The sequence below is a fragment of the Meles meles genome, chromosome 10 (genome assembly GCF_922984935.1).
Source record: "Meles meles chromosome 10, mMelMel3.1 paternal haplotype, whole genome shotgun sequence".
NCBI classification, from domain to species: Eukaryota; Metazoa; Chordata; class Mammalia; order Carnivora; family Mustelidae; genus Meles; species Meles meles.
In genome coordinates, this window is record NC_060075.1 from 29,673,362 (window position 1) to 29,698,342 (window position 24,981).

General features: G+C 41.0%; 2 protein-coding genes across 4 annotated transcripts in view; one reads left to right on the forward strand and one right to left on the reverse strand.

Moving 5' to 3' along the window:
- The window catches only part of FAM3C (FAM3 metabolism regulating signaling molecule C), a 56,092-nt gene extending 49,838 nt beyond the window's left edge, over positions 1 to 6,254 (forward strand). For all 3 annotated transcript variants that reach the window (XM_046020330.1, XM_046020328.1, XM_046020329.1), the window contains 2 exons: positions 2,973 to 3,099; positions 3,707 to 6,254. In XM_046020330.1, coding sequence (XP_045876286.1) covers positions 2,973 to 3,099; positions 3,707 to 3,796 — 217 coding nt within the window. In that variant the 3' untranslated portion in view covers positions 3,797 to 6,254. The remainder of the gene's footprint in view (positions 1 to 2,972; positions 3,100 to 3,706) is intronic.
- Positions 6,255 to 14,993: 8,739 nt separating this feature from the next.
- WNT16 (Wnt family member 16) lies at positions 14,994 to 24,907 on the reverse strand. Its single transcript, XM_046020009.1, has 4 exons — positions 24,799 to 24,907; positions 24,365 to 24,606; positions 22,186 to 22,472; positions 14,994 to 15,458 (listed from the first exon to the last, which is right to left on the reverse strand). The coding sequence occupies exons 1-4, from the start codon at positions 24,891 to 24,893 to the stop codon at positions 14,994 to 14,996; spliced, it is 1,089 nt and encodes a 362-aa protein (XP_045875965.1). The 5' UTR covers positions 24,894 to 24,907.
- Positions 24,908 to 24,981: the final 74 nt, after the last annotated feature.

Here is a 24,981-nt window from a genome sequence, read left to right on the forward strand (position 1 = left end):
AAAATTATATAGTGAAAATTATTATTTTTTGTTTGTTTTTTAAGAATCCAATTCTCAGAAGAGCTTCTGATCTGAACTTTTTATAATATGCTCTCTTTAAAGTCTAGGCTACATGGTCGCCTGTGCCCAGCATTGCTTATTCTTCAACCTCTTGAAGTAATACGGCAATTTTCTTCCGAAGTTCTTCACACTTCTACTTCCCAAGTGGTTCTTCCCTGTTAATGAGAGTGGGGCCCAGAATATTAATTCTCCATGTTGTTTTCCAGAAAGGGAGCATTGGCCTAGTGTGATGGTGTGACTGTGGGGTCTCAGATCCGCCTCCTTCCCCAGCAAAGAGGGAAGCAGACCTCTGAGTTGCCCCGGTCCCGTTCCCTCTTCCTCCATTGCTACTTCCGATTACCTCTGTGCAGCTTTAGAATCTCTTCTAGGAAAACTTGGTCCCTCTCTCTGTCTGCCGTCTTGTTTGTGACATGATAATTTTTGATTCATTTTAAAGAAAATTCTTAACTAAAATAAAATAATTTATTCAGTAAAATTTTCAGCATCTTAGCTAATTTTTAATAACATTTTATTTTTTATTTTTAATAGCGTTTTTATCTATCTATCTGTTTATTTATTTAGAGATAGAGCACAAGCTAGGGGTTGCTGAGGGACAGAGAGAGCCCAGCTTGATTTCATGACCCTAAGATCATGACCTAAGCTGAAATCAAGTCTGATGTTTAACCAGGTGCCCCAGCATCTCAGCTAGTTAAGACGATTACTGGAGATTAAAGTTTATGTAACAAACTCAAAGTGCTCCTATATAGAATAAAAGCTTGTATCTTTAAAATTTTTATTTAAAATTTACACCATGCATACATTTGTTACGCTGGCTTTTAAAGAAATGGGAAATTTTGATACCTAGTATGTATTGAATCAGTGCAGAAAATATTGGCTGTGTTACATGATTTTTAACTTCTTTTTGAAGCATGAAATTGTCTTCTACTTAAATAAAAGATTTCAGAGACAAATAATGAAATCCTCTAAAGTCTACATAGGCAGAGCAGAGAACTTTAGAAATTATTGAGAAACGTACACTGTTATACAGCTGTAGTTAGATATATGTAGGGACCTGTGGCTAGGGTGCCCGAGACCACCCCGAGGTCTGATGATTTGCTGGACTCGCAGGAGCCAGCATGCAGCCCTCCTCGCCTCATGGCTACCACTTGTTACAACAAAAAGATACAAAGCAAAATTAGCAAAGGGGAAACTGGACTGAGCAAAGTCTGGAGGGAATCAGGTCCTAGTTTCCCAGAGTCCTCTCCAAGCGGAGTCACGCAGGAGATGCTCCATGCCTCCCGCAGCAGATGGTGACAGCACTGTGAAGTCTGTGTAGTGGGAAAGCGTCTCAGGGACTCCGTGCCCGGGTATGTAACTGGCTTACAGAGGCAGCCTCAGCCAGACACATCCCCAGATGCCAGCCTCCCTGGCATAAACTGCCTTCCTCATGCAGCGCCGTAACCCGTTCCGATCAGTTCCGGGAATGGGGGAGCCCTCCCCAAATCCAGGCTGCCAGCTGCCAGCCAGGGCCCAACTGGCTGCTGGGACTTCCTAAAGACAGCCATTGCAGGCCGCTGTGTTCCCCTTTTCTGCACAGGGCCTACGGGCATTCTCCCGGGACAGGAAAAGAAAGGAAAGAGATGAACGGAGGGAGTCAAAGTGCAATTTTCAAGTCGTGTCCAGATCTCTGACCAACCTGGCTTAGTTTATTCATGTAGATCAGATGATCAGTTCTGAAATTCAGAAGTACAGAAGTAAAAATGATTGCCCTTCAATATATTTCTTAATTGATGTGAAAGTCATAGATAAGGAGCCAGGCCTGCCATGGGAGAAACCACCTACTTTGCAAACAGTTTTTGCATATAAATCCGCTCCTGGGCATTTGTGAACCTCACGTTCAGCCATCTATGAGCAACCTAAGAGCCCATGAGGCCCCAGTCTGTGGTTTTTCTGAGATGTAAATGTGAGTCAAGCCCCACAGCCTCTGCAGGGGATCGTCACTGGGCTGCCCAGTGAACCTGCCGCCCAACCTCTTTTTTCGTGAGACAGGACATTGAGAATGCTCAGCACTAGGATAATAACCTACACAAAAATTTTCTTTCTTTTTTTATTTTTTAAAGATTTGATTTGTTTGACTGAGAGACAGAGCCAGAAAGCAGGGCGAGGGAGAAGCAGGCTCCCCTCTGAGCAGGGAGCCCAATAACGGGGCTTGATCCCCGGCCTCTGGCATCATGACCTGAGCCGAAGGCAGATGCTTAACCATCTGAGCCACTCAGGTGCCCCGCCCACACAAAATTACTTACTGTTGACTTTCGACTGTTTTCCTATCACTTGACTCTTGCCACTGCCCTTCCTCTTTGGCAGGTACTTAACTGCTGTCTGGTTAATGTTATTAAATAACCACTTGACAGTTATCACTGAGGTGTAATTTATATACTTATTCTCAAGGTTCATTTTCTTTTAAAGAAACCATAGTATTAGAAACAAACACTGAGATTTTTGTCAGCATTTACCTTTATTCAGATGTAATTCATAAAGGGATTAGTAGAAATTCAAAGTGATTTTTAATTTTATGAAGATACTGGTTGCTTAAGACCTTGTATTTAACCTAGGTAGGCATCTGCTAACTACAGTATCCCTTATTTATTTGGTGGATATGGATGAAAGTGAATTATTGTAAAATAAAGACATCTAAAAGGCATTTCTTCATAGAATAAACAAAATTAGTTGCTAGATTTCATGTCTTTTTCACTAGAGAATTCAAATAGCAGGAATGTTGCTCTGAAAAAAATTCTGTATTTTTTTAATGTTCTTTTATTTAAGCTGATATTTTCTCATCTCATGTTACATTTAATTTACTGGTGAGTCAGTATTATTTAGATAATATACAGTGCTCTGTGCTTATTGTAGTACTCTTTATCTTCCTCTTTAAGACTCAATGATGAAGCACGGCGGCTCATTGCTGAATTGGGAAGTACATCTATTACTAATCTTGGTTTTAGAGACAACTGGGTCTTCTGTGGTGGGAAAGGCATCAAGACCAAAAGCCCCTTTGAACAGGTTAGTATCTTGGATTTTCATAATTAATGGACGAAAGTAAATTGTGTGAAACTGTACAGTCAATATTCCTATCCTAGTTATTTGAAACTTAGACAAAGCAGCCATTAAATATGTTCGTGTATTTTTCATAAGCTCTTGGTCATCAGTTATTTAAAATAATCATGGCATGTTTTAAATCAAAACTAAAAAATAGGCCTATTCTTCATGGAGTATTTTTTCCTGTATGACCGTGCATTGGCATATGATTGCTTTTATCATGAGCTGTTTAGGAAGGAAGTGTTCATTATTAAAGATTTTAATCGAGCTTTTGGTAGTATAATCAGTTAAGTTTAGAAATACTTTAGAATTTAGTAGACTATAAACTTTACCTTTTGGCTACCAAATGATCCCTCCCAAAAGTCCTGCACTGTTTTGTTCTTTCGGCTGGCTGGTATTTGACGGTCTCCCTGGCCTCTGGGCCATTTACTCTCTTGAACAGTAATTTGCAGGAACTCATCATTGATATGAGTGTTACTGAAACGAGTACACTACAGTATGTTGTGGTAGAGCAGCAGTTCATAAAGGTGGTTTTTTTTTTTAACTGTGTACTATTATTGTACCCCAACAGCACATAAAGAACAATAAGGACACAAACAAATATGAAGGATGGCCCGAAGTTGTCGAAATGGAAGGCTGCATCCCCCAGAAGCAAGACTAACGCAGAGGAAACTGAAGGAAATGCACATTGCCCGTTGATGGCCGAGCTGGGACCGAGGAGCTATGTGTAAATACTACGGGAGCATGCAGCCGTCTCGGCGTGTGCATGAGCATTCATCTCTTCGGCTGTCGGGATTATTTATTGCTAACGTAAATAGACGCCTCTGTAAATAGTCATCGTAATGAGCAAATCACCGAACCATTTCGAAGCACATTTCTCTGGTAGTAGTACAGTGTTAGACTGCTACAGTAGTGACATCTTTTAATTCTAAAAGCATACCCAGTGGATAACTGAACAGATTGTGAAAAATATATTGGTATATATACTGGTTGCTGTGAAAACCTATTATGGAATAATATGGATTTTAGGGAGGAGACTTTGTTTTCTTGTGTGTGTGTGTGTGTGTATTGTACACACACACCCATATTCAAGTATATATATGTATATATATATGTTGCCTTTTAACGATAGTATCTTTTAAATTCCAAAGATACTTGGCTAGTTGTGTGTGTAATGTTACTTCATAGTCTGATCTCCGGTGTACCTTTTTTCTTCGTTTTTCTCTTCTCCTCCCAAAAAACCTAGAAATAAAATGATATGAAAACCTATATCAGATATGTGAAAAGCACAACAGAATTTTTTTTTCATGTACACAGTAAAAAAGGAAGTGCGTAAATGTAGGTGGTATTCAGGACTGTAGCTTTCTGGTTTTGTGTTAGCAGTGTGAATGACTGGATCTCACAGAAGCTGCTTAGAGCGAGGCTGGGGGCGGCCCCACGGAGCCAGGGACGCAGGCCACCGCCCTTCTGCACCCCAAGCAGGGGCTTCAGGACAGCCACAGCTGTGTTTAGAGCAATGCTGTCGTGTGTTTCCTTATGGTTACCAGCACTGACCAAGTGGTTTGGAAAGAGGCATGCTTTAATGTCACCATTATTTTGATGGTAAACCAAGAAATAAAATTCTGTATCTGTCTAACTTCATAATAGCAATTTTTGCCTGAAGATATAGCGACATATTTAGAGAAGTCTTAATTACTACGTGGACTGATAACATTTAAAAAATAATTTTATTTGAGTCCAGATGATCTCTACATAAAATTTATTCACTTGAGATGTTCACTAAATCACTCAAGTTTCTTTGTTTTTGTTTTGTTTTTGTGTTGGGGCATTAAATACCTAGAGTGTATGAAGTATCTTAAACCGGAACATAAACTAATGATCAAACTACTCACAGTAGGAGGCGTCACTTAAATTTTGAATCTAAATTTTAGATGATTTGTAAAAAAAACTAAAGGCAGTATTTTTGTTTTGCTGTCAGCCAACTTGGAAGCTATTCAACTGTTTCTTAAATATTAATGAACTTTGGGGTACTGGTTCTTCTCTCAAACTGAATGTAATTCAAGAATAAACACACCTTACACATTTAAAGAATTTTTATAAACTTTTCAGATCTCTGGTGCTTATATGCTAAGCCACATTCAGCATGTGTATTTTGACATTTAAAATGCTTCCCTAGATTCTGTAAATTAAAAGAATAGCTATTTTCCAGATCCAGGTATGGTGAAATAAATGTTTTTTGCATTTTTTTTTTTTTAATAATGAAAATACTCTCGGTTTTTGCATTGTGAATTGTTTTGTATTGTGTGTCACGGTAATATGCCTCCGGAACTGCCCATTAATGTTGGTCATGCATTTATCATACTGCTTCACGTGGAAAATTGCAGACAGTCCTGGGGCTACACACACTAATATTCTCAGGATCTATCTTGATATGTATAGACGTTAAGTATCCAGATGGCAAGACATCCCTTTTAAGGTAAAAACTATAAAACGATAGATTTGCGAAGCTGTACTGTCAGAAGGAGGGACCGAGACAGATTCTGTGGCGGCTTTGGTGCAGTTTGCTTTTGTTTCAGTTCTGTCTTGTACAGGTTGTGCCAACTTTGGAAGCAATAATTTTACTACATTTCCTGTTCAGATATCTTTTAAAAATCCACATTATAAGTGAAACAATATTCCTTTCATGTTAAGAAATGTCTTTATTAAAATCAGAAATTTGGCATTGACATTTTGGTATACTAAATGGCATATAAGGACTTTTGGATGGATATTTTTTATTTATAATCACATTTTTTTTCTGGAACAAGTATATCATAGTATGCCTATTAAAATTAAGCTAAGACAGTAGAAAAATAAGTGATATTTGGGAAATTAAAGAAAAATTGAGCCAGAGTCTTTATATTCCTGACTTTAATTTGATTAAAGTAAAATTTGTCATGGTCTGTCTACATTTTGTATTTGTTTTGAAATGGATCAGCTAATATTTTATTATTTTATGCCAGGTGAAGCTCAAAGCATTTAGCTTATATTGCATTTATACTAAAACAGTTTTTACAAATTATAATTTGAAGCCCCCAAAAGAGATGATAATTTCAATTCAGTTGACATACCCCATTTTTAAATGAAGGAATGAGAAATGTGTTGTGTTCAGTTAGAATATTAAGAGTAGAAATGCAGGTGGCTGGGTGATGGACATGGGGGAGGGTATATGCTATGGTGAGTGCTGTGAATTGTGTAAGACTGATGAATCACAGACCTGTACCCCTGAAACAAATAATACATTCTATGTTAATAAAAAAATTAACAAAAAACGTAGAAATGCATTTAGAATACTTTCTGAAATGAGTTTGAGAGGAAAAAATTACTTGTATTGATTGGGGAAAAGATTTGTCACTTAACCTCTTTAATAAGGCCTTGGACAGCAGCGGGTACATGTAGATTAACAGATAACATGTAGATTAACAGGAAAAAGTACCCAATTTTACCTTTTCTAAAGCACCCCTCAGAATTCTTTTGGTGCCTCTACCTAGGATGATTTCTCTACCACATACTTGGTTTTTGGTTGTCACGTTGCAGTAGCTAGTCAATCCCCGCGTCCCTCAAGCTCCCTCAATTTCACTACTCCCGTCCTACTGTTTGTGTGTCCTCTCCCACAGCCCCTTTCTTGAGGTTCCTGTTAAGTCAAAGCTAGCTAGAGCAAAAATCAGGCAGGCCTGGCTGGGGAGGGGCAGTCTGCTGCTAGGTGGCCTGAGGGAATGTGGGGAAGGCCATCCAGGAACAGGAGACTTCATCCACCAGAACCTTCCTGCAATCCAGTGAGGGTGCAGGCCACTGGAGGGCTGCTCTGTGAGGGAGGAAAGGCTTTCAACACGAGGATATCTCTTCTAGAAAGGAAAAGGGACTTGTTGGCCCTTTAGTTAGAGACAGAAGAAAAGTTCCTCTTGCCTTGTTTTATGGGCAGTTTATAAGCAAACTTACTATGGAGAAGACCACCTTTCCAGAACAGCTAGTTCACAGGTACAACTTGCTGCCATTACTAAACTGACTGTTTGGGGCGTGTGGCTGGTTCTTGGTCTTGGAACTAGGAACTGCATGTTCCTAGTGTTTCAAGTAATCAGCCCGTATTTATTTTACTGGATTGCCAGTGAGAAAAAGGGCCTAAAACCTTAAAGAGGACAGTGTAGTGTACTGGGTAAGAGTCACACTTGCATGAGTACGTGTCTCTACTTCATTGCTGACTGCGCGAGGAATGGAAGAAGGTCTGCCTCCTCAACACGGTGAGTTATGGATGCTAGCACGTGTTTGTGGTGCCTGCACGCACTCAAGAAACGGAACTGCTAGTCTGGCTGTTATGATTGACTCTGTCTCTTGAAGGCTGGTCAAGTTTCAGCCAAGGAGAAAAGTTAGGCCAGCCTTCAGCTTCCCAACCCCATCCTACCAAATGCTATGGTCTTCATGTTTGTGTCCTCCCCAGCACCCCTGTGTTGAAACCCAGTCTCCAGTGCGATGGTGTTTGGAGGTGGGGCCTTTGGGAGGTGATTAGGTCAGAAGGGTAGATGCCTCACTGAGGGTAGAGCCCTTATCCAAGAACCCCCAGAGAGCTTCCTGACCCCTTCTGCTATGCCATGCCAGCGAGAAAACACAAGAACCAAGAAGCAGGCCTTTACCAGACACTACATGTCTGAGCACCTTGATCTGGGACTTCACAGCTTCTAGAACTGTGAGGACTGAATTTCTGTTGTTTATAAGCCCCCCAGTCTGTGGTGTTTTGTTACAGCAACCCGAAGGGACGAAAACACCAAGCCCAAAATGGAGCCATTGAATGCCTTGGACAGGAAGGCGACGACGAAGGTGAAGCCCCTCGGGGTTCTCCGGGCCCCAAGCCTCTGACTGTGTATACCTGCTCTTCCACTCAGTCCGCACTGACACCAGACTCCTTTCCATACGCGGAATTTGGGTTTTTGTGGTTCTCCAGGCAGCTGGCAGTTCGAATAAGCACATGATAGAGTTGCACTAGCTGTCCCCGCTACAGGGGAAGGGGCGTGGGCAAGACCTTGAATGGATTTTGAAATGTTTTTTTGCTTTCTGAGACCTACGCTTCGCTTTTAACAGTAGATTCATTATTTGAACTTTATACATTTGACTTTCAAACCGATTTTTGGCAATGCCTTGTGCCTTCTGGTGCTGTCCTGCCTGGATCTGAGATGGACAAGCCCGATGCACCAGAGCCAGTGAATTCCCTGCGGAGTCTTAGCCTTACTGTCTGCAGCAGAAATTTGGAGGGGATTCCTCTGTTTTCTGTAGGTAGAGCCCTCACAGCTGAGGGGAGGAAATGCCCGCTTCCAGAAGTCAGGTTTTAGCTAAGAGCCCAGTCTGAGCCTCAGAGGTTCCTCTCATCCTAAAACTTCATGTGAATTTTTCAGTTTATCATTCACAGATGTTCATTTTAACATAGAAATCTTTTCAAATATTTTAAGTTTCAGCTTCCAAAAATGCTTAGCTTCTGCATACCCAAGAGGACTGCGGGCATAAGTAGAGAAGTGCCGTGGGCTTTATTTGACCAGCACAGAAAGGAGCCTCGAGGATAATGGCTTACTAGTCCGAGCTCTGAGCAGAGCAGAGATCCCGAGGCAAACGATGCTGACCGCTATGGTTAGGAGTAGGGTTGGTGGTCAAGGTGGTGGTGCCTGAGAGTCGCGGTTCTGCAAGGACGTCCCGCGTGGCAGAAGTGGGAGAGGCAACTGGGGAGCAACTCCTTGGGTGTGAGGGCAAGCTGTGGGCCCAGGGGAGGGCAGCCTGCCTGACGTGGCTTTCCGTTGTCCCCGAGGGAGAGGACCATAGGTTTAACTTCAGTAAAAAGAAACTTGTACTTCTACAGAAATCTGAAACTTTTGTCCCAGGAGTGAACTGTTGACACCTTACACGGGCGTGTTAAACTTATGTCAGGGAAATAGGCCGTTTGGGGGAGGTTCCCTCTAGTTCTATAGCACTGGGTGTGTTGGACATGAACACAACTGCAGTTGCGACCATTGCAAATTGGAGATAGTGGTTCTCTGTCGACGAAGTTCGGTTTCTCAAGAAATGATGAAGTGGGCATCCCGGGAAAGAAAAAGTGTTCAAGCCAGCAAAAGGAGAGAACTTCTCATACTGAGTGGTGAAATTTATCTTTCAGCTTGTAAAATTACTCTGCCCTACCCATTAAATAGGGGGCATGTTGAAGAGACGTTACCATATTCACTTTTTCAGTTTTTCCGTCTTGCAGGCTTGCTTCGTATCAGCCCATACGGAATACACGTTGGTTGTGTGCCCGGGAGCTTGAGATGAAGCAACCTCCGTGGGTAGGACATTAAACTTACACAACGTTATGTGTCCGTTATATCTCGGTAGAGCTGGAGGGAAAATAAAAATGACACAACTTACCCAAAACCCACTAAAAAAAAAAAAAAAAAGAAAAAGAAAAATAGGGATTGTGTACTAGAAACAAAGATGATTACTGACTTACATTTTGTATATTTATCCCCTTCTTTAGTTAATGAAGAGTTCGAGGTGTCTTTAAATGAGCAGTTAAGTTGGGTGACATTTCTCTTTTGTCCAAGAATAACTGGGGGTACAAGAGGCCACCCTTCCTTCGTAGCTATACATGACCGAGTGGATATGGGCATGGCTATGAGGGTTTGATTGTTACTAGCATGCAAAGGGGAAGGCTCCTTGGCTTTCCATAGAAGTATGGAGGTGAGCCTGCCCGAGGGTTCAGAACGGCGAGGGGACAGAGGGAACTGGGCAGCTCTGTGCCCCCCAACTCATTCTGCTTTTCCAGTCTCACACATCCATCAGATGCTTTCACTTACTCTGCAAATTAAAAAGTCACATACGGAAACTGCAGTTTGGTTGACTTAGTCCACATTTATTATTACTTTCCTTTACAATCAGTGGGAGAGGCTGCTTTCTTGAGCCTGATTTTGTTCCAAGCGGGTTTTTTAATCAAGCAAATCACCTCTAGTGGTTTTGTTTTGGATATGAATGTAAATCATTACCAATGGTAAGCTTCATCCATGTATTAAAAATGACACTTTATGTAACAATTGGCTGTAAGCACAACAATAAAAAGGATGCAAGTATTTATTTAATGTCGCACTAAATTAGTTTGATCTTTACCCCTAGTCATTTCCTTTTTGGAATGATTGTTAAGCTCCTGCAAAATCCAACTGTTAACCACACTGGGATCTAAAATAGCAGGGAATTTAAATCACTCTGAGCTTAGAAATTAAGAGGCAGTGTCTTTTAATTCTGTTTCATGGCGAATTCTAAGCTCTCAGCTCTTCCGTCACTTCACTACTGTTCTTCAACCAAGTTAATGCAGCCAAACCCTGAAGGAACATCCCGTAATTTCCATTATATTTACAAATGCCTCAAACTCTTTAAATGGTGTACTGTAAACTCCGTGTGTGACAATCTTGCTGCGTGAGGCACAATATTACAGAGTGGCAAAGGGCCCAGACTCTGAGGAATACATAGAAGTTACTGGAAACAATGCCTGGTATAGAGTAAGCACTATCTAAGTGTCTGCTATTATTTTCTATTTTAAAGGAAATGAGTCCCTGCTGTCCCCCCCCTCCCGTGTCCCCCTTTCATGCTGTGCCGCATGCATTTGTCCTTCTCAGGTTACCCCATCACCCTACTCCAAGAATTGTTATGACTAATCACATCTGGTCTATCGTGAGACTGAAATTGGAAAAAAAAAAAAAATCAAGGCTTTCAAGCCAACTTTCCTTCAGAAGAGCTTGTCCTGAGGAGTATTCATGGTTCCTGGAGATGGGATTTGAATTTTTCTTCTGCGAGTCAGCTAAGTGGATTACAGTGCTCTGGGACACAGACTGACTCCAAACGGGTGGATCTCTGCAGTCTTTGGTGGCCTTTGGGACATGATGTGACAAGTATCATCCAATTGCCTATCAATCAATATTTTGATGGAAAGCTTTTCTGATTCATTTTAAACCCAAACCTACCGGGGCACCTGGGTGGCTCAGTGGGTTAAACCCTCTGCCTTTGGCTCAGGTCATGATCCCAGGGTCCTGGGATGGAGCCCCACATGGGCTCTCTGCTCAGCGGGGAGCCTTCTCCCCACCCCCACCCGCCCCCGCCTGCCCCTCTGCTTACTTGTGATCTCTGTCTGTCAAATAAATAAAATCTGTAAAAAAAAATCATTAAAAACAAAACAAAACAAAAAACCCCCAAACCTAACAGTCCTGATGGTACTTCAGAAAGTTAGTGTGTTTCTAAAACAACGGTGGGGGATGTCACATGATTATAAAGCTGCAAATATTTATACATGGTCATAGCATCTAACTTGTATAATTAAATCCTATTGTTATTCTAAATACAACTATCAGAGTTTCTTTAAGAACAAAAACAATGATCATCCAGATTGCGAATAAGGAAATAATGCAATTGTTTATAGTCAAACAAATTAAAGTGTTTTTAATGTTTTGTAAAATACTACTAGCAGGGAAATGTTTCAATCAGCAAACTTCTTTATCCAGAGGTTACAGATAATGCCATTTGACAGGTTTTTCTCAGTAGCATTTTCAGACAATCATCATTGCCTCTTACCACTGCCTCTATCAGGCAGTCCCCAATTTACAAAATAGTTGAACTCCTAAGTGTGAAATTCATACACCAGATCCACCTCCCTTCCCCTTTGAAGGTCATCAAGAGCATTTAAAGAAATGAAGACACTTTGTATCCTATACATGTATCCACAGCTTGCTTTGTGTGGCTCTAAGCCTGACCCACGTGCTGCCAGAAAGCTGCTTTCGAAACACATCACTAGAGCTGAGGACATCTAATGTCTGCTCTGCCCAGCACCCGGGTACTTTAATGGTAACATCAACCCTGTTTTTCCTCTGTGGATTCACCCCTTCCCTATTCTCAAGCTACATGGGTTTAGTTAGAAGTGAACCTACCGCCAGGTGCCAGCATGGGTCTCCATTACCTTAAGATGATCAGTGAATTTATCCCCCAACCCCAGCTTCCAATGGCCATTCTGATTGGTTCAGGGATGGACACATTAACCAACTGGAGCCAATGGGATGCAGAACGACCTTTGCTGGGCATTCTGTGAAGAAGGAAAAAACAAAGTTTTCCATCTCTTCTATGGGAGCTACCAAAAAAGGACCTCTCTCTTTCCTTAGAATGAGTGGTAGGAGAAGGCAAGTCTGGCAGGGGAGGGAGGGGGACATGTGGCAGCCATGTTGCTAAGAAAAGAGGAGAGCCTGGGCCACTGGGGGTGGGAAGCGTCCACCCCACCGTGTGGGGCCTGAAGTAGAAGACAACACTGCAGAAGCCAGGCTGTTTCAGCTAGAGCTGGAAAGACCTGAATCACGGGGAGGATAGCGTGAGATTTTTGATCAAGCTTCTCAGGAACCAGGCACAACTCTGGACTTTCAGTTACGGGGTCAGTATATTTCCTTTAATGTTTGTCAGTCTGGGTTGCATTTTCTGTGACTTGCAACATGAAGAGACCTAAGTAACGCAGGCAAAATCATCCAGAATGGATAGGAACACTTGGGCTCCACAACTTGTATGCCCCAGAGCTCCATGGTGCTACCTCAACCATGATGGGGAGTGGGAGGAAGATGAGCCAAGCCCAGGCTGTCCATCAGTAAAGCAGGGGAGACATCCAAGGATGGTTTCTGTGTTGAAGCCAGGGAGGAGAAGTAAGAAGTGACAGACACAGCTTGGGTCTTAGGAGTTCCTGCTCAGGCATCCCAGAGAGGAGAGTCTGAGTTGGCATCACTGTCTTCTTCAGCAACAGCTCAATAGTAATCAGGTATTTGGGAATTAGCATCTGTCTGGTTCTTCCAATTTTTTGGTAAGGTAATTATGAAAAGATTTCTAGTTAATAGAAGAGATTGGTTGTTAATGGGAACTATTCTTTATCTTAAAAAAAAGTGATTGCTTATTTTCAATGCAGACAAAATAGACTTGCTGTGCAAAAAAAAAAAAAAAGACATGAGAATAAGTGTCTCTCAGTGGACACTAGATTGGTAAACCACTCTTTTAAATAAGTACTATATTTATTCAATTATCATTTCTGAATTTCTCATTTATAAATAATTTTTTTGTTAGACTTTAAGGGCCACAATTAAATGTTTTGCCTTGGATTTAATATTAAACATGCCTGAGATGTTTTCCATGGGTTTGCTCTTTTTCACAAATTATTGCTCTGCCTTGGTAAATAAAATGGAAAGGCAAAAGAATGAAACCTGTGGACAAGGAAACATCTTTCTTTGTCCTTTCTGAATTTAGAAAATTTTCCCTACATAATACTGAAATGTTTAACAATTCATAAAAAACATAAGCATCTACATTTAAACACAACCTTAAATATAGCCCTGTAATTTCTACCAGAAACCTTGTAAAATATGATGAATATACATGCGTGGATACTAAACTTAGAGAGACCATTCAACATTCACATGGAAATGCAGCATTACATACAATATAATAAATATCCAGGATATCAGATCCACAAATTGATCATTATTTTGACTTAGATTCTCTTATCCAGTTAACACTTTTACTGCATAATTTATTATAATAACCTTACAAGTTAAACATAACTAATTAAAAGCAGAACTTAACTAATCTGCTAAAATAACACAATTCTCAATATTTTGCAGCATATTTTAACCTATAACATCTAAAATTGTCATTTGACAAGAAAAAACACATCCATATAACTAACTACTCAATTAACTTCTTTTCAACGTTTAAAAAAGGTATGGAAAGAAACAGAAGCTAATCTTATTTCTGAGATAATTTTATTGCCCTTGCTCTTGGGCTTTGGCAATAAGTGTCTTAAGTTTCAATATATATCATATAACTTAAATACTGTATTTACAAAATATATAACTTTTTTTAGCAAAATACTATACAAAATACTGTTTTTACACATTTAAAGGGTGCCTCCCCTTACAATGTATGAGAGCCCTTTATGTTTTTACCTTTAATTTTCCCACCTGCTTTTAAGATCCCTCTCTTCCCCATTATTTCTGAGCTGGGGTTTTAATAGTAGCAACAGGTCTATCACTAAAGAACGAAACCAACAACACTATATGTTAACTAACTTGAATTTAAATTTTTTAAAAAATGAAGCCAAGGATAGAAAAAGTGCTGTATATCTGACTGAAATTTTTCTAGGTAAATTCTCCCAGTTAAAAGGCACTTAAAATCCAAACCATACATTTTACTTTTTACGTTAGATTCTTCCCTTTTGTCACTAAACTTCTCTAGCAAACACTTTCTAGGCACACAGTATCACTAAGGGAAATTCGTTTTAATTGCCCTTCTTTTGAAATGCATGAAAGGGTAACTAAGCACCCAGTACTTCTGTTAGCTTTCCAGCATCTGTTTCTATGCGCCAACCGTATGATTTCTTCATCTAAAATGTTGAGAGAATAAATGAGATCCTGTTTACTGTTTCTTGCTGCTAGAAGAAGTGTCTTTCAAAAATGCCTAATATTCACCCACTACTGCTGAGTCCCACAGCTGAGTTCCACAATCCAGGATCTTCTCCTGCATACGGACCAGGTCTTCCTGCGTGAAGGCTCCTTCCTGTTCTTTCTTGTTCAGGAGTCAGATTATCTTCCTGGTGTGTCAATATATATTTCTAAACCAGCAAAAAATGAACCCAAACCTTGTCAACTCTGCTCCTTCCTCCCCCCAAATCCACGCGCTCTGTGTGTGATCAGCTATCTGTTGGGTAAAGGGAGCTCAGCGCCAGGCGCCAGGGTCTGGACTTAGGAGGGAGGGGTCAGCTTCACCAGGCCTGCACGGTGAGAGGCTGGCCGGAGGGGCTACTTGCAGGTGTGGACGTCAGTCATGCTTTCACACCTCCTGCAGCGGACGTAGCAGCACCAAATAAACTTGCACTCGCACCTCTCCACGTGCCTGACCACGTGGGTGTTGTAGCCTCGGCCGCAGCAAAGGAGGTTACAGCCGTCCGCGCCCTCCGACGTGCGGTTGCATTCTCTGCCTTGGGTCCCGGGGATCCCCAGTTTCTTATCCTCGACACAGTAATTGGGAGACTTATTAACGTAGAGCAGGTCATCCTTGCGAATGGGTATTTGCCTCTGATCTTTGTCTCTTCTGCGCATTTTCCTCTTTATTTTGTCCGAGATTTGAACACTGTTTTCGTATTTATCCTTCAACAAGTGGCCAATCTTTTCGAAAGAAGACATCGTTTTCCAGCACGTTTTCACAGCGCAGGAGCCGGAGACTCCGTGACATCGGCAATCCACGGACATCAACTTGGCGACAGCCTGAAACCAACCGTAATGGTATTAAATAGCATTCGCGAAGGGTTTTCCCCCGCACCCGAAGCTCGACTTGACCTCATCCCTTCCCTTTCTGGGTGTGCTTAGTCCTGCCTAAAGGTGATCGCTTTGAACGCGAAGGCTCTGTACAGTTGCTTCAGGGTTCAAGTGTTTTGTCCTTCTCTTGACCCTGCAGAGCAAACACTCCCAAGTCTTGAAGTGGTGGACCGGGCTGCGACTGTTATCGGGGGCGATCTGAGACAATAGAGGGAAACCACTTCTATTTCTATTTCTTTGTAGAATTCTGGGTGTGAGAGGATGCCCTCGCGTACTTCCCTGTTCCTGACACCCATCACCTTGCAACTCAGAGTGCGCGGTTCGTGGACGGGCAGCACCGACATCCCTCGTAGGAAATGCAGACTCCCAGGCCCCATTGCAGACCCACAGCACCAGAATCTGCATTTTAATAAGATTCTCCGGTGACTCCTACGCGCATTAAGGTTGGAGAAGCAGTGAGAGGGCAGGTGTCGTGGGCGCGCACGTGCACAGAAGCATCAGGGGGAATTTAAGGAATAACCCGGGCTCTAATCCCTGAGATTCTGACTTAACCCGCGGAGGTGCGGTCCGGGCAGTGGCACTTCCATAAAACTGCTCAGATGATCCTAATGGGCATCCAAGCATGAGATCTACGGAACTGAGAGCTCCCGCGTTTGAGCACTGAAAAAGTCCCTTACGTTCACGTGGGTGTGGGGGGTGGGAACCGCGTTATCCTCTGGTCACAGACTACATGAGAAACCCTGACTAATCAACTTAAGTTGGTCAGAAGGAGAAGGGGCTGGAGAATGTGGTTGCTCCCAGCACATTCTTCCCCTCTTCTGGAAAATTAACTCAAAACATATGTCCTATTCCTGATGGATCGGTAGCACCATCCCCTCGTAGCAGAGGGGTAATGTATGTATGTAACTTTTCAATTCAAAGTGCAGACTTTGGTTTGTTCAGACTGAGGAATTCAATGAAATTACATATATCCATAAGAGCCCACTGCCTGGCCCACATTAGAATCTAAATAAAATAACCCCTCTCCCGAAGAAGAAGAAGGTACAGGAAGGGTTGAGGGAAAAATTTGAAAAGGGGCTAACCGGGCAAAGGCAATGTGGAGATTTCAAGAACTTTAGGGTTCTGCTGTCGTACACACAGGGCTAGTCAGCACAGCTTCCTTCAGTCCCCAGAGGATGGCAGAGCAGATTAATAAATCGCCAGGGCTAGCTCTCGTGTTGACGGTCTGTCAACATGCTGGGTAAAATGAAAAAGTGATCTGTCCGCTCAATAACGTGGAAATTATGTGTGTAATCGCACCAAAGAAAGGAAAAACTTCACGGCTTAAATTCCACTTACACTTCTTATCAAAACTATAAAATGACAGGGTTTATGCTTGGCTATTTTATGCTAAACCTGACACTGACATGTTTGTGGAATGTTATGTTTCCTAACAAATTAGAGTTCCTGAACTATTTAATGAGACAGAATATTTTGGACAATTTATCATAGTTGCAACCTTGAGTGAGAGCATATGGTATTGATTTGTGTAATATTTGATACTTTTTATTAGTGTTTAAAATAATAAACAGAATAATATTTAAACCCTGTCCTTTATAGAAGAGAGCACATATGCTCTTTGTGAATTCACAAAATGGAGAAGCAAGTAGCTATGTCTATTTCTTATTAATGCAGGGCAAAAGATACCTTCCAATGATAATGAGAGCAATTTATAAATTATGGTACAAAAAAAAATAAAGTATGGCACAAACGATTATTTGCTTAAATTTATGGCATTCGATAGTCACAAAGACTTCAATTCTTTCAAAGGTCTCCAGGCAAATAAATGTTCAAATGAATGCAATGTGCGTACTTTTGTCAGATTTTCAAGGCTTGAAGGATATGAGAATAAGAGAGTTCAGTTAATGCTAGGTAATAACAAAACAAATTGTCCCAAGAAAGCCAAAAATCGAAGAATGTCTGTTTATGTATTTAAACCTGATCAGCATTCCTTCCAGTCATCACTTAGTGATTTAAAGCCGGCTCTCGCTCAGGATCTTACTGAGGGGCGGACTTTTTCTTTCATTAACCAGTTCAGACATCATGTATGGTGTTTGCCAATTTGCGAAGCATGGAAGACAGAGTAGATGCTCACCAAATACTTATGGAATGGTTAGTCCAGCTCAATGCAACAAGTTTTAGCTCATTTTCTGTTGGTCATAAGAATTGGAAGGAAGAATGGAAAACCACCTTTAGCAAAAGAGTCACTCCCAGGAGAGTCAATGGTACGGGGAGACCTTGATCCTGCTGGGTTCTCCTCCCATTCCTCAGTCCACAGCTGTGTCAGTCCCCAGAGTGACGTATTACTTGGTTTGAAGGATAAAAAGAGAGACTGATTTTCAAATCTAATGATACCACCTGCTGAATGTGTATCAGAAGTTTGGGAAGATTTTCCTGCCAGAGGGAAACTAGGGTCTTTTAAATACCTGGAGTTGATTGTAACTTTTCAGGGATGATATTTTGAAGTTTTATTCGATTACCTTTCAGTTCCATTGTCTTTTTGTCCTTAACAGTAAGTATAAAAAATGGCATTTTTATCACCTACATATCTTACATTTTATCATATATATTTTATATTATATATATATTTTACCATATATATTATCATATAAATATGGTTTAGGATAGAAAGCCCAATAAACTTCAAGGAGAGGAATTCCAATAACTTGACATGCAATTTAAATGATTATAGACCCAAAATACTCTAAGGAAGAAACTTGGACAAATAGGGATTAAAATAAACCAATGTAATTACCACTAGGAGAATTTGATGAAATGCAGAGTTCTAGGGCAGATCACACACACACACACACACACACACACACACACACACACGGTAGAACTTGGCTGTTTCTCAGAGCACCTCTTCATAAATTGTTTTACTTGATTTAGTTTTATGGGAAGAAATGCCTTGCACACAGTAGGTCATTAATGAACATGTACTTACATATTATTCCAGTTTTGCCAACAATAAACAGCAAGGTTAAGACACTTGCCTTTTACATTAAAATGTACAGTTGGCGATATATGATCTAAAGTCTTTGTATCCAAAAGGAGAATTTTAGTAGAACAGAGAAAAGTGAAAGTGGAAAATAGAGCATGTTTAAGGAACTTGCACAAACACTCCACAAAAAGGTATAGTCTGAGCTTTTCAGCTAGGATTCTTAATTAATGTCAAATAGCCGTTCTGGGCTGTAGTGATAACGGTCCTTTCCTGCTAACAAGAAAAGTAAAAGGATAGCAACCGTCTGAGTAGCATGTGGTTATGAGAAAATTCTTTTCTCTACTCTAGTTGAGTTGTTAGGGTTTATAACGATATTAACAGAGGAATGTTTTGTGAACTATTGCAAACAGATGTGCACATTTTGGCGGAATATTTTTAAACTATGGGAGAGCCATTAGGAGGGTAGCATTTAATTTACTGGGCTCTTTGCGTTAAGTTTTGGTTTGATAAACTTCTAATGAACTGAAATAGGAAAGATGTATCATTAATACTTAATGTAAAAATAGAAACTGCTTGAAAAATGGGCTGCGGAATTGCTGGCCCCACCATTTTGACTCCGAGGTAACCCAGCAGGCAATGATTGTTTTATCCAAACTTTACAGAAATGACCCAAAAAAACTGCTGCAGAACATTTTGTTATGAGCAGTTCATTTTGTCAACTATCAGATGATCTGGTTAAGTTTTTAGGAAAATGGTGACATAAGGTTGGATGGTTATATGTAGAATTCCTATTCCTCTGACCCGTTTTGTCTCGTTCAGTTCAAAAATATATTTGAACCTGCTGAAAGGCAAAACACTTATGTGTTATTCGTGTTGTTCAAGTACTTATAAATATTCTTGAAACAGGTCAATGAACATTTGGGGTTGGGCCCCTCCCACTTTTTTGAGTTACTCATCATAAAACAAATTATGGGGTAGGGAAACTTAAAAGTTTATGAGGTGGACAGGGGAAGAATGGAAATATTTTAAGCACACCAAAAGAAATACCCATAAATATTCCAAGTCACATTATTCCCAGAAGTTCTGCCCCTGGAAGACATCACATCATTCTGTTAGCCAATCACCATTCAGCAACATTATTCTTGGAGTCATAACTTTAGGAATGGCGTCAGAAACCAAGTGGGAATCAGAGTACTTAAGGTCAGCGGTTAGAAAATCATCTATCCTGCTCACAGCACTACTAAGCGCCAGTACCCACATTTCTCTGAACGCTTTCCTACATTTTGAGTTTTGGATTTTGAGACCAAGAAAATCAACTCAATTGAATGCAGACCTTGAACTTTACCCAGAAGAATATGCCTGTTAGATTAAAATCTTAATTGCCAATCTTAAAAATGGAGTTGGTTGTTCTTCCTTGTTAGATAATAGCCTGCAAACTTGGTTGGGTTTTGTTGTTGCTGTGGTGCTGGTGCTGGTGGTGGTGGCGGGTTTTCTTTTTTTTTTTTGGGCCACCAGTGGAAAGAAAAATACAAAAATGTTTGAGTTGTAATACTTCCTGAAAAAAGACCAACAAAAACAGCAGTCCAGGTAATATTTTGTAACATTTTAAGATTCCATCTAGACCAATGGGGAACAAAAAGATTCAGTAGAGAGAACCCTGAAATTGACACAAACGGTATGTATATGTTTAGGCTGAATTATTTTCTGCATAATTAAAATGGCAGAAACCCCGGTAATGTGAGAAGATTGTTTTTTGCCAACAAACACAGTGGATTAAACTTGATGCTAAACGGTTGTATGTTTTTAATAAACTCAGAATATAAATAATAGTTTAAGATCAAATAGTTACAGAGGCAAATACTGTTACCTAAATTGAAACAACACACGAGACAGAATAAAACTAAATAGCTGCCTAATAAAAATACAGTTAGAATATTTCTGACCTTCTCACAAGTTTGGGGATAATCTTTATTCAAGGGAATTAATCATGACATGAATTTCCAAGTTTTGTTTTCTAGTTAAATTTTTAAAAAAGCTCTACCAAATTATTTAAAGAATGGCTAAAGAAGATTTAAGATCTAAACTGATAATCAATATTCATTTTTTGTTTTTAAAATATATTAATTTGACTTATTTTAGTATTTTTCTCATTTTAATTCTAAAGTTTTAAAGAACATACATTAAAAAATGTAAACATATATTTAACCCTCTTTTATAGTCATAGGTTAGAAATAATTTTAAAAATCCTTTATTGGAGAATATTTAAATTGAAGCAGAACCCCATTCATCGAATTTTTTTTTCATGCAAAACTTTAAGGAGAAGAGATACGTGCATAACTACAGTGTTAAACAAGAGTTACTTTAGTGTGATCAGCTAAATTTTAAAGCTTCTAAACAAAAATATGAAAAACCTACCTAGCTATTTACTGACCTTCCTATTTTCTACTTTGCTATTTTATATCAATATTCAAATCTGAATTGAAATTCAGATTTGAATTTGAAGTGTTATGGTGATAATAACATTTATGGAGTTTTCTGTTTTTGTATTATAAACCAGAGCGGTTAAGCAAAGAAAGCTGGTTGAAACTTGCACCTATTCTAAGTGGGTTCCGTTTATTCCAAAAATGTAAAACAAATGCAACATGTATTTTAAATATTCCTGACAGACACGGCAACTTGTTTTAATTTATTTCAGGAGATTGTGGAGGATTGCAATGACTGCTTTGGGACTTTTACAGGTTACTGGATATTACAGTAATATAGGACATGTGCTGATATTCCCTGTCTTGAAAAGATTATTACAACATAGAAAATGTATATTCATAAGAAAGTTTGGACTGTTTTAGGGAAATCGCTATGAATTGCCAAGTAATTCAGCTGTCTTGTAGAGCTCAAACTTTATGGTGTCAATAATCATTTAAATAAATATGTAAAAGGTAAATTAAGTTACAAATTGATTCCATTTTGAGAGAACTTAATACGAAAAACCAAAATTCATAAAAAAGTTTAATTAGATGGTGGTTCTTCAAATTTGCCTACCTTTCAGTCATATATATTTAAGTATTCACACATATAATATATCTTAGATTCTTATCTGCACTTATCATTTTTACAATGTATCTATATCACTTTATAATAAAATAACAAATTATCTTTTTAAAAACTTTGTTTTACCAAAATGTTAGTTAAGAGTTATATATCCCCGGATGTATTCAAGAATGCTTGCTAGAGAATGTAAGGACATATCGATAACATGTTTAGGAGTCACTGCTCACTAAAAATAGATTTAAAAAAATCAAAATTCAAATATGAGATGGAATTTGATTCAGTCCCATTAGAAAGGCAGATTCTATAGACGTTAGTCTGGCTCTCTCACAAATGGAACAAAATGACCCCAAAGGCACGTCTACGCCTACTATTTTATAATTAGTGTTCTGGGTGTACAAAGTACAAAATCACCGATACATTCTATAATCAGATTCAACTCCTATCAGATGGAGAACTGAAACTAAATCAATGTAGAAGTTATCCATATATAATAAACACATATACATATTATACATATGTATGACATATATTTCTCAGACTACAAGTATATGTTTTTCAAGTCATTTGGACAGATGCATTCAGAAGTGTAATCCTAGTGTTATTTACTTAAAGACACTAGATTTCATTCCATTTTCCAATACGTACCTGCCTTCCAGCTTCGTTGTTGTGCAGGTTCATTGCTAAAAGTACCTTGCTTTCTTTTCCTGTAGTGTTTCTGATGGGGAAATCTAGGAACTTTCTGCTGAACCACATGCCATACTGGACATCGTCGGAGCAGCCCCCCCAATGCCAGCCTTCGCTCGCTGAGCCGCCGTTCTGTAAGGTGGTGTCACAGGAGCACTCGGTCATGTTGCCTGCACTGCAAGACCTGGTCACAGAATGCACGAGGCCTGCTGCCATCACAGCATAAATAAATGCTGTTTCCTTGGTGCCTAGAACAAAACACAAATTGCTGAATGAAAGAGCCAAACCTCTGTCTGTTTATGTTCACAACAAAGCTTCCTGTTCATCCTCTTAGCAGGGAAGCTGTTTTTCAATTGCTTTCAATGGATGCTTTTAATGAGGACATATTTAGAAAGGACAATTTCATATTGTTTCAGTCTTTCCAAAAAGCAACATTAATTTTCAGTATTTCACTTGGGGGGGTTATATATTGTGTATCATAAATTGTTCTCACACCTTAGAATCATCTGTTTATTTTTAAAATTAAAAAATATGCCAACACCTAGCTCAGTGCTTAATAGACAATAAAAGTTCAATAAATATGTGTTGAATTTAAAATTCTCTGCATGGATACTGCAAATGGTAATACAATGCCCAAAAGAGTCCAGATTACTTTTTAAAAAATTTATCATTTTGAATGTGTTCTCATGAAACACAGCTGAAAAATTTGGTCTGATTTTTGTTTGTATGTTGTAGGCTGGTATGCAAATTAGGATAAAGCAAAGGCCAAAGCAATCAGTAGATGTTACAGTTTACTTTCATATCAAAGGACCGTTCTTCAGTTAAATATCTTATATATTACTAGCTCATCCTTTTACAGGCTGAAAGGCAATAAAAGGATTGAAATGTCACCAGAAAAATAAAAAAGAATTATTATAGAAAATTATTGAATACGTATTTAGCACTCCTCCAATAAAGATTGAGCTAAACTCTTTGCAAATTTAAAGTCCCATCAAAACATTAGCAAAATGGACTAGAAGAGACTCAGCAGGTGACCTTTTTTCTTTTGAGATGTTAAGATTGGAGTAAATTGCACGCCCGTTGTCCAATAAACCTTTTCAACAGCTGATGTCTCTGCATTTCAGCAACTGAAACTTTTTTCTTCTTTTTCTCCTCCTCCTCCCCCTCCTGTTTTCCCTCCTTTTCCTTCTCCTTTTCCTCCTCCTCTTCTCTTTTCCATCTTCCTCCTCCCTTTTCCCCCCTTCTTCCTTCCTCACTTCTTCTTTTCTCTTCTGCGGGGGTCAGGGCTCCTTCGGAAGGGCGTGCCGCCCAAAACGCAGCGGGGCAAGCGCAATGCTTTGGCGGCGATGTGTGCAGGGAACGTGGAGAAGGGTCCAAGGAGGAGGGAGAACGGAAACGAATGTGAAAAACAACAATGAATCTTTTGGCGCCCAGGTTCTAAAACTCTCTGAATCTGCTGCGATTCCGAGAACAATCCTGGTTCCTTGTGCCTTTATCCCTGCCGAGTAACCAGGCACGTGGAAGTGGAACTTTTACTGCAGCTTCCCGCGTCGCGGGTGTGCTCCGAGGAGGGAGGATAGAGAAGGAAAAGAGAACAGGGGAGAGCCAAAGTAGTCGTGCTCGGGTGAGCCGCACGTTGAGTTGCCCAGGACACTCCCTTTAGAAACCAGCATTATTCTGTCTACCCCGCGCTCCGAGGTGCCAACAAACGCGGGGCTTCGCTGCAATTAGCCCCTTGTCCAGGGCTCGGTGCGCAGCGGCGCTGCTTAAATCAAAGCAGATGCGGCTGCAGCATTCCCTGCTGCCGACATCATGTTTCTCCAGCTGGTCACCCACGTAGGGGGGCGCTACGGGGTCCGAGGGGTCGGCGGGGTGGAGTGTCAGAGTTTTTCTGTAACTCCCGCCGGGCGCCGTGGGAAGGAGGAAGAGCTACAGCTCCTAGCGCCCGGCTCCGGACCCGGGGGGTCACCCCCCTCCAGGACCGCACCTGCACCCCGGGCCTGGCTTCCGTCACCCCCAGTTCTCGTCCACTAAAGGAACTCTTTTGGGATTTAGAGAGCGACGGACCACGCAAGCGCTACTCTATTTACTGTACTTGGAGGAGTTGTCGCCCTCCATCCCGCGCCGTCCCGGGACTTACCGCTGCTCAGCTCGTAGCCAAAAAGGGGGCTGGTGCCCGGCAGGGCGGTGGCGGTGACCAGGCAGTTCCACCTCTCGTGTCTGAACTGGCTCCTGCACTCCTGAATGCCCAGCCGCGCGCCCTCTCCGATGCTCGGCAGCAGGTACGGTTTCTTCTTGCACAGCTCCTTCTGGCGGCTGTTCAGCGGCAAGTTGGCGCAGCCCAGCTTCTCCGGAACCCCAAAGGAGGCGATGCCCAACCACCTGTAAGACACCGCCGTCCCTAGCGTGAGCCGCTCCCCAGCTCTCCTCTCCAATCCCAGATGTTTTTTCCGAAAACTGGGTCATCCGCCTTAAGAATCCCCACCCTACTCCTCCTCTTCAACAGAAAGTTCCCTGAGGCTGGACACCCCTTTTGCCACAACCCGCGTGCGCCTCGACTGCCCCCATACTCACATCCAATTTCCTTGGGCTCCGCAGGGGAACAGCGCGAGCAGGGCTGCCCACAGCGCGCACAGGCGCGACAGTCCCAGGAGCGCCGCTCTGTCCATGGCCCCCGCATGGAGTCCCCCAGCCCCAGCCACTCCTCTGCTCTCCCTGCCCAGGGGCCCGCCGAGCCAGAGGTCAGTTCCCCAGCAC

Coding starts and splice junctions, on each gene's coding strand:
- WNT16 (XM_046020009.1), bottom strand. CDS start 24,893: ATGGACAGAGCGGCGCTCCTGGGACTGTCGCGCCTGTGCGCGCTGTGG. Junction 24,607..24,798: donor GGAGCCCAAGGAAATTGGAT/GTGAGTATGGGG, acceptor GGTGTCTTACAG/GTGGTTGGGCATCGCCTCCT. Junction 22,473..24,364: donor TGGCTACGAGCTGAGCAGCG/GTAAGTCCCGGG, acceptor GTTTTGTTCTAG/GCACCAAGGAAACAGCATTT.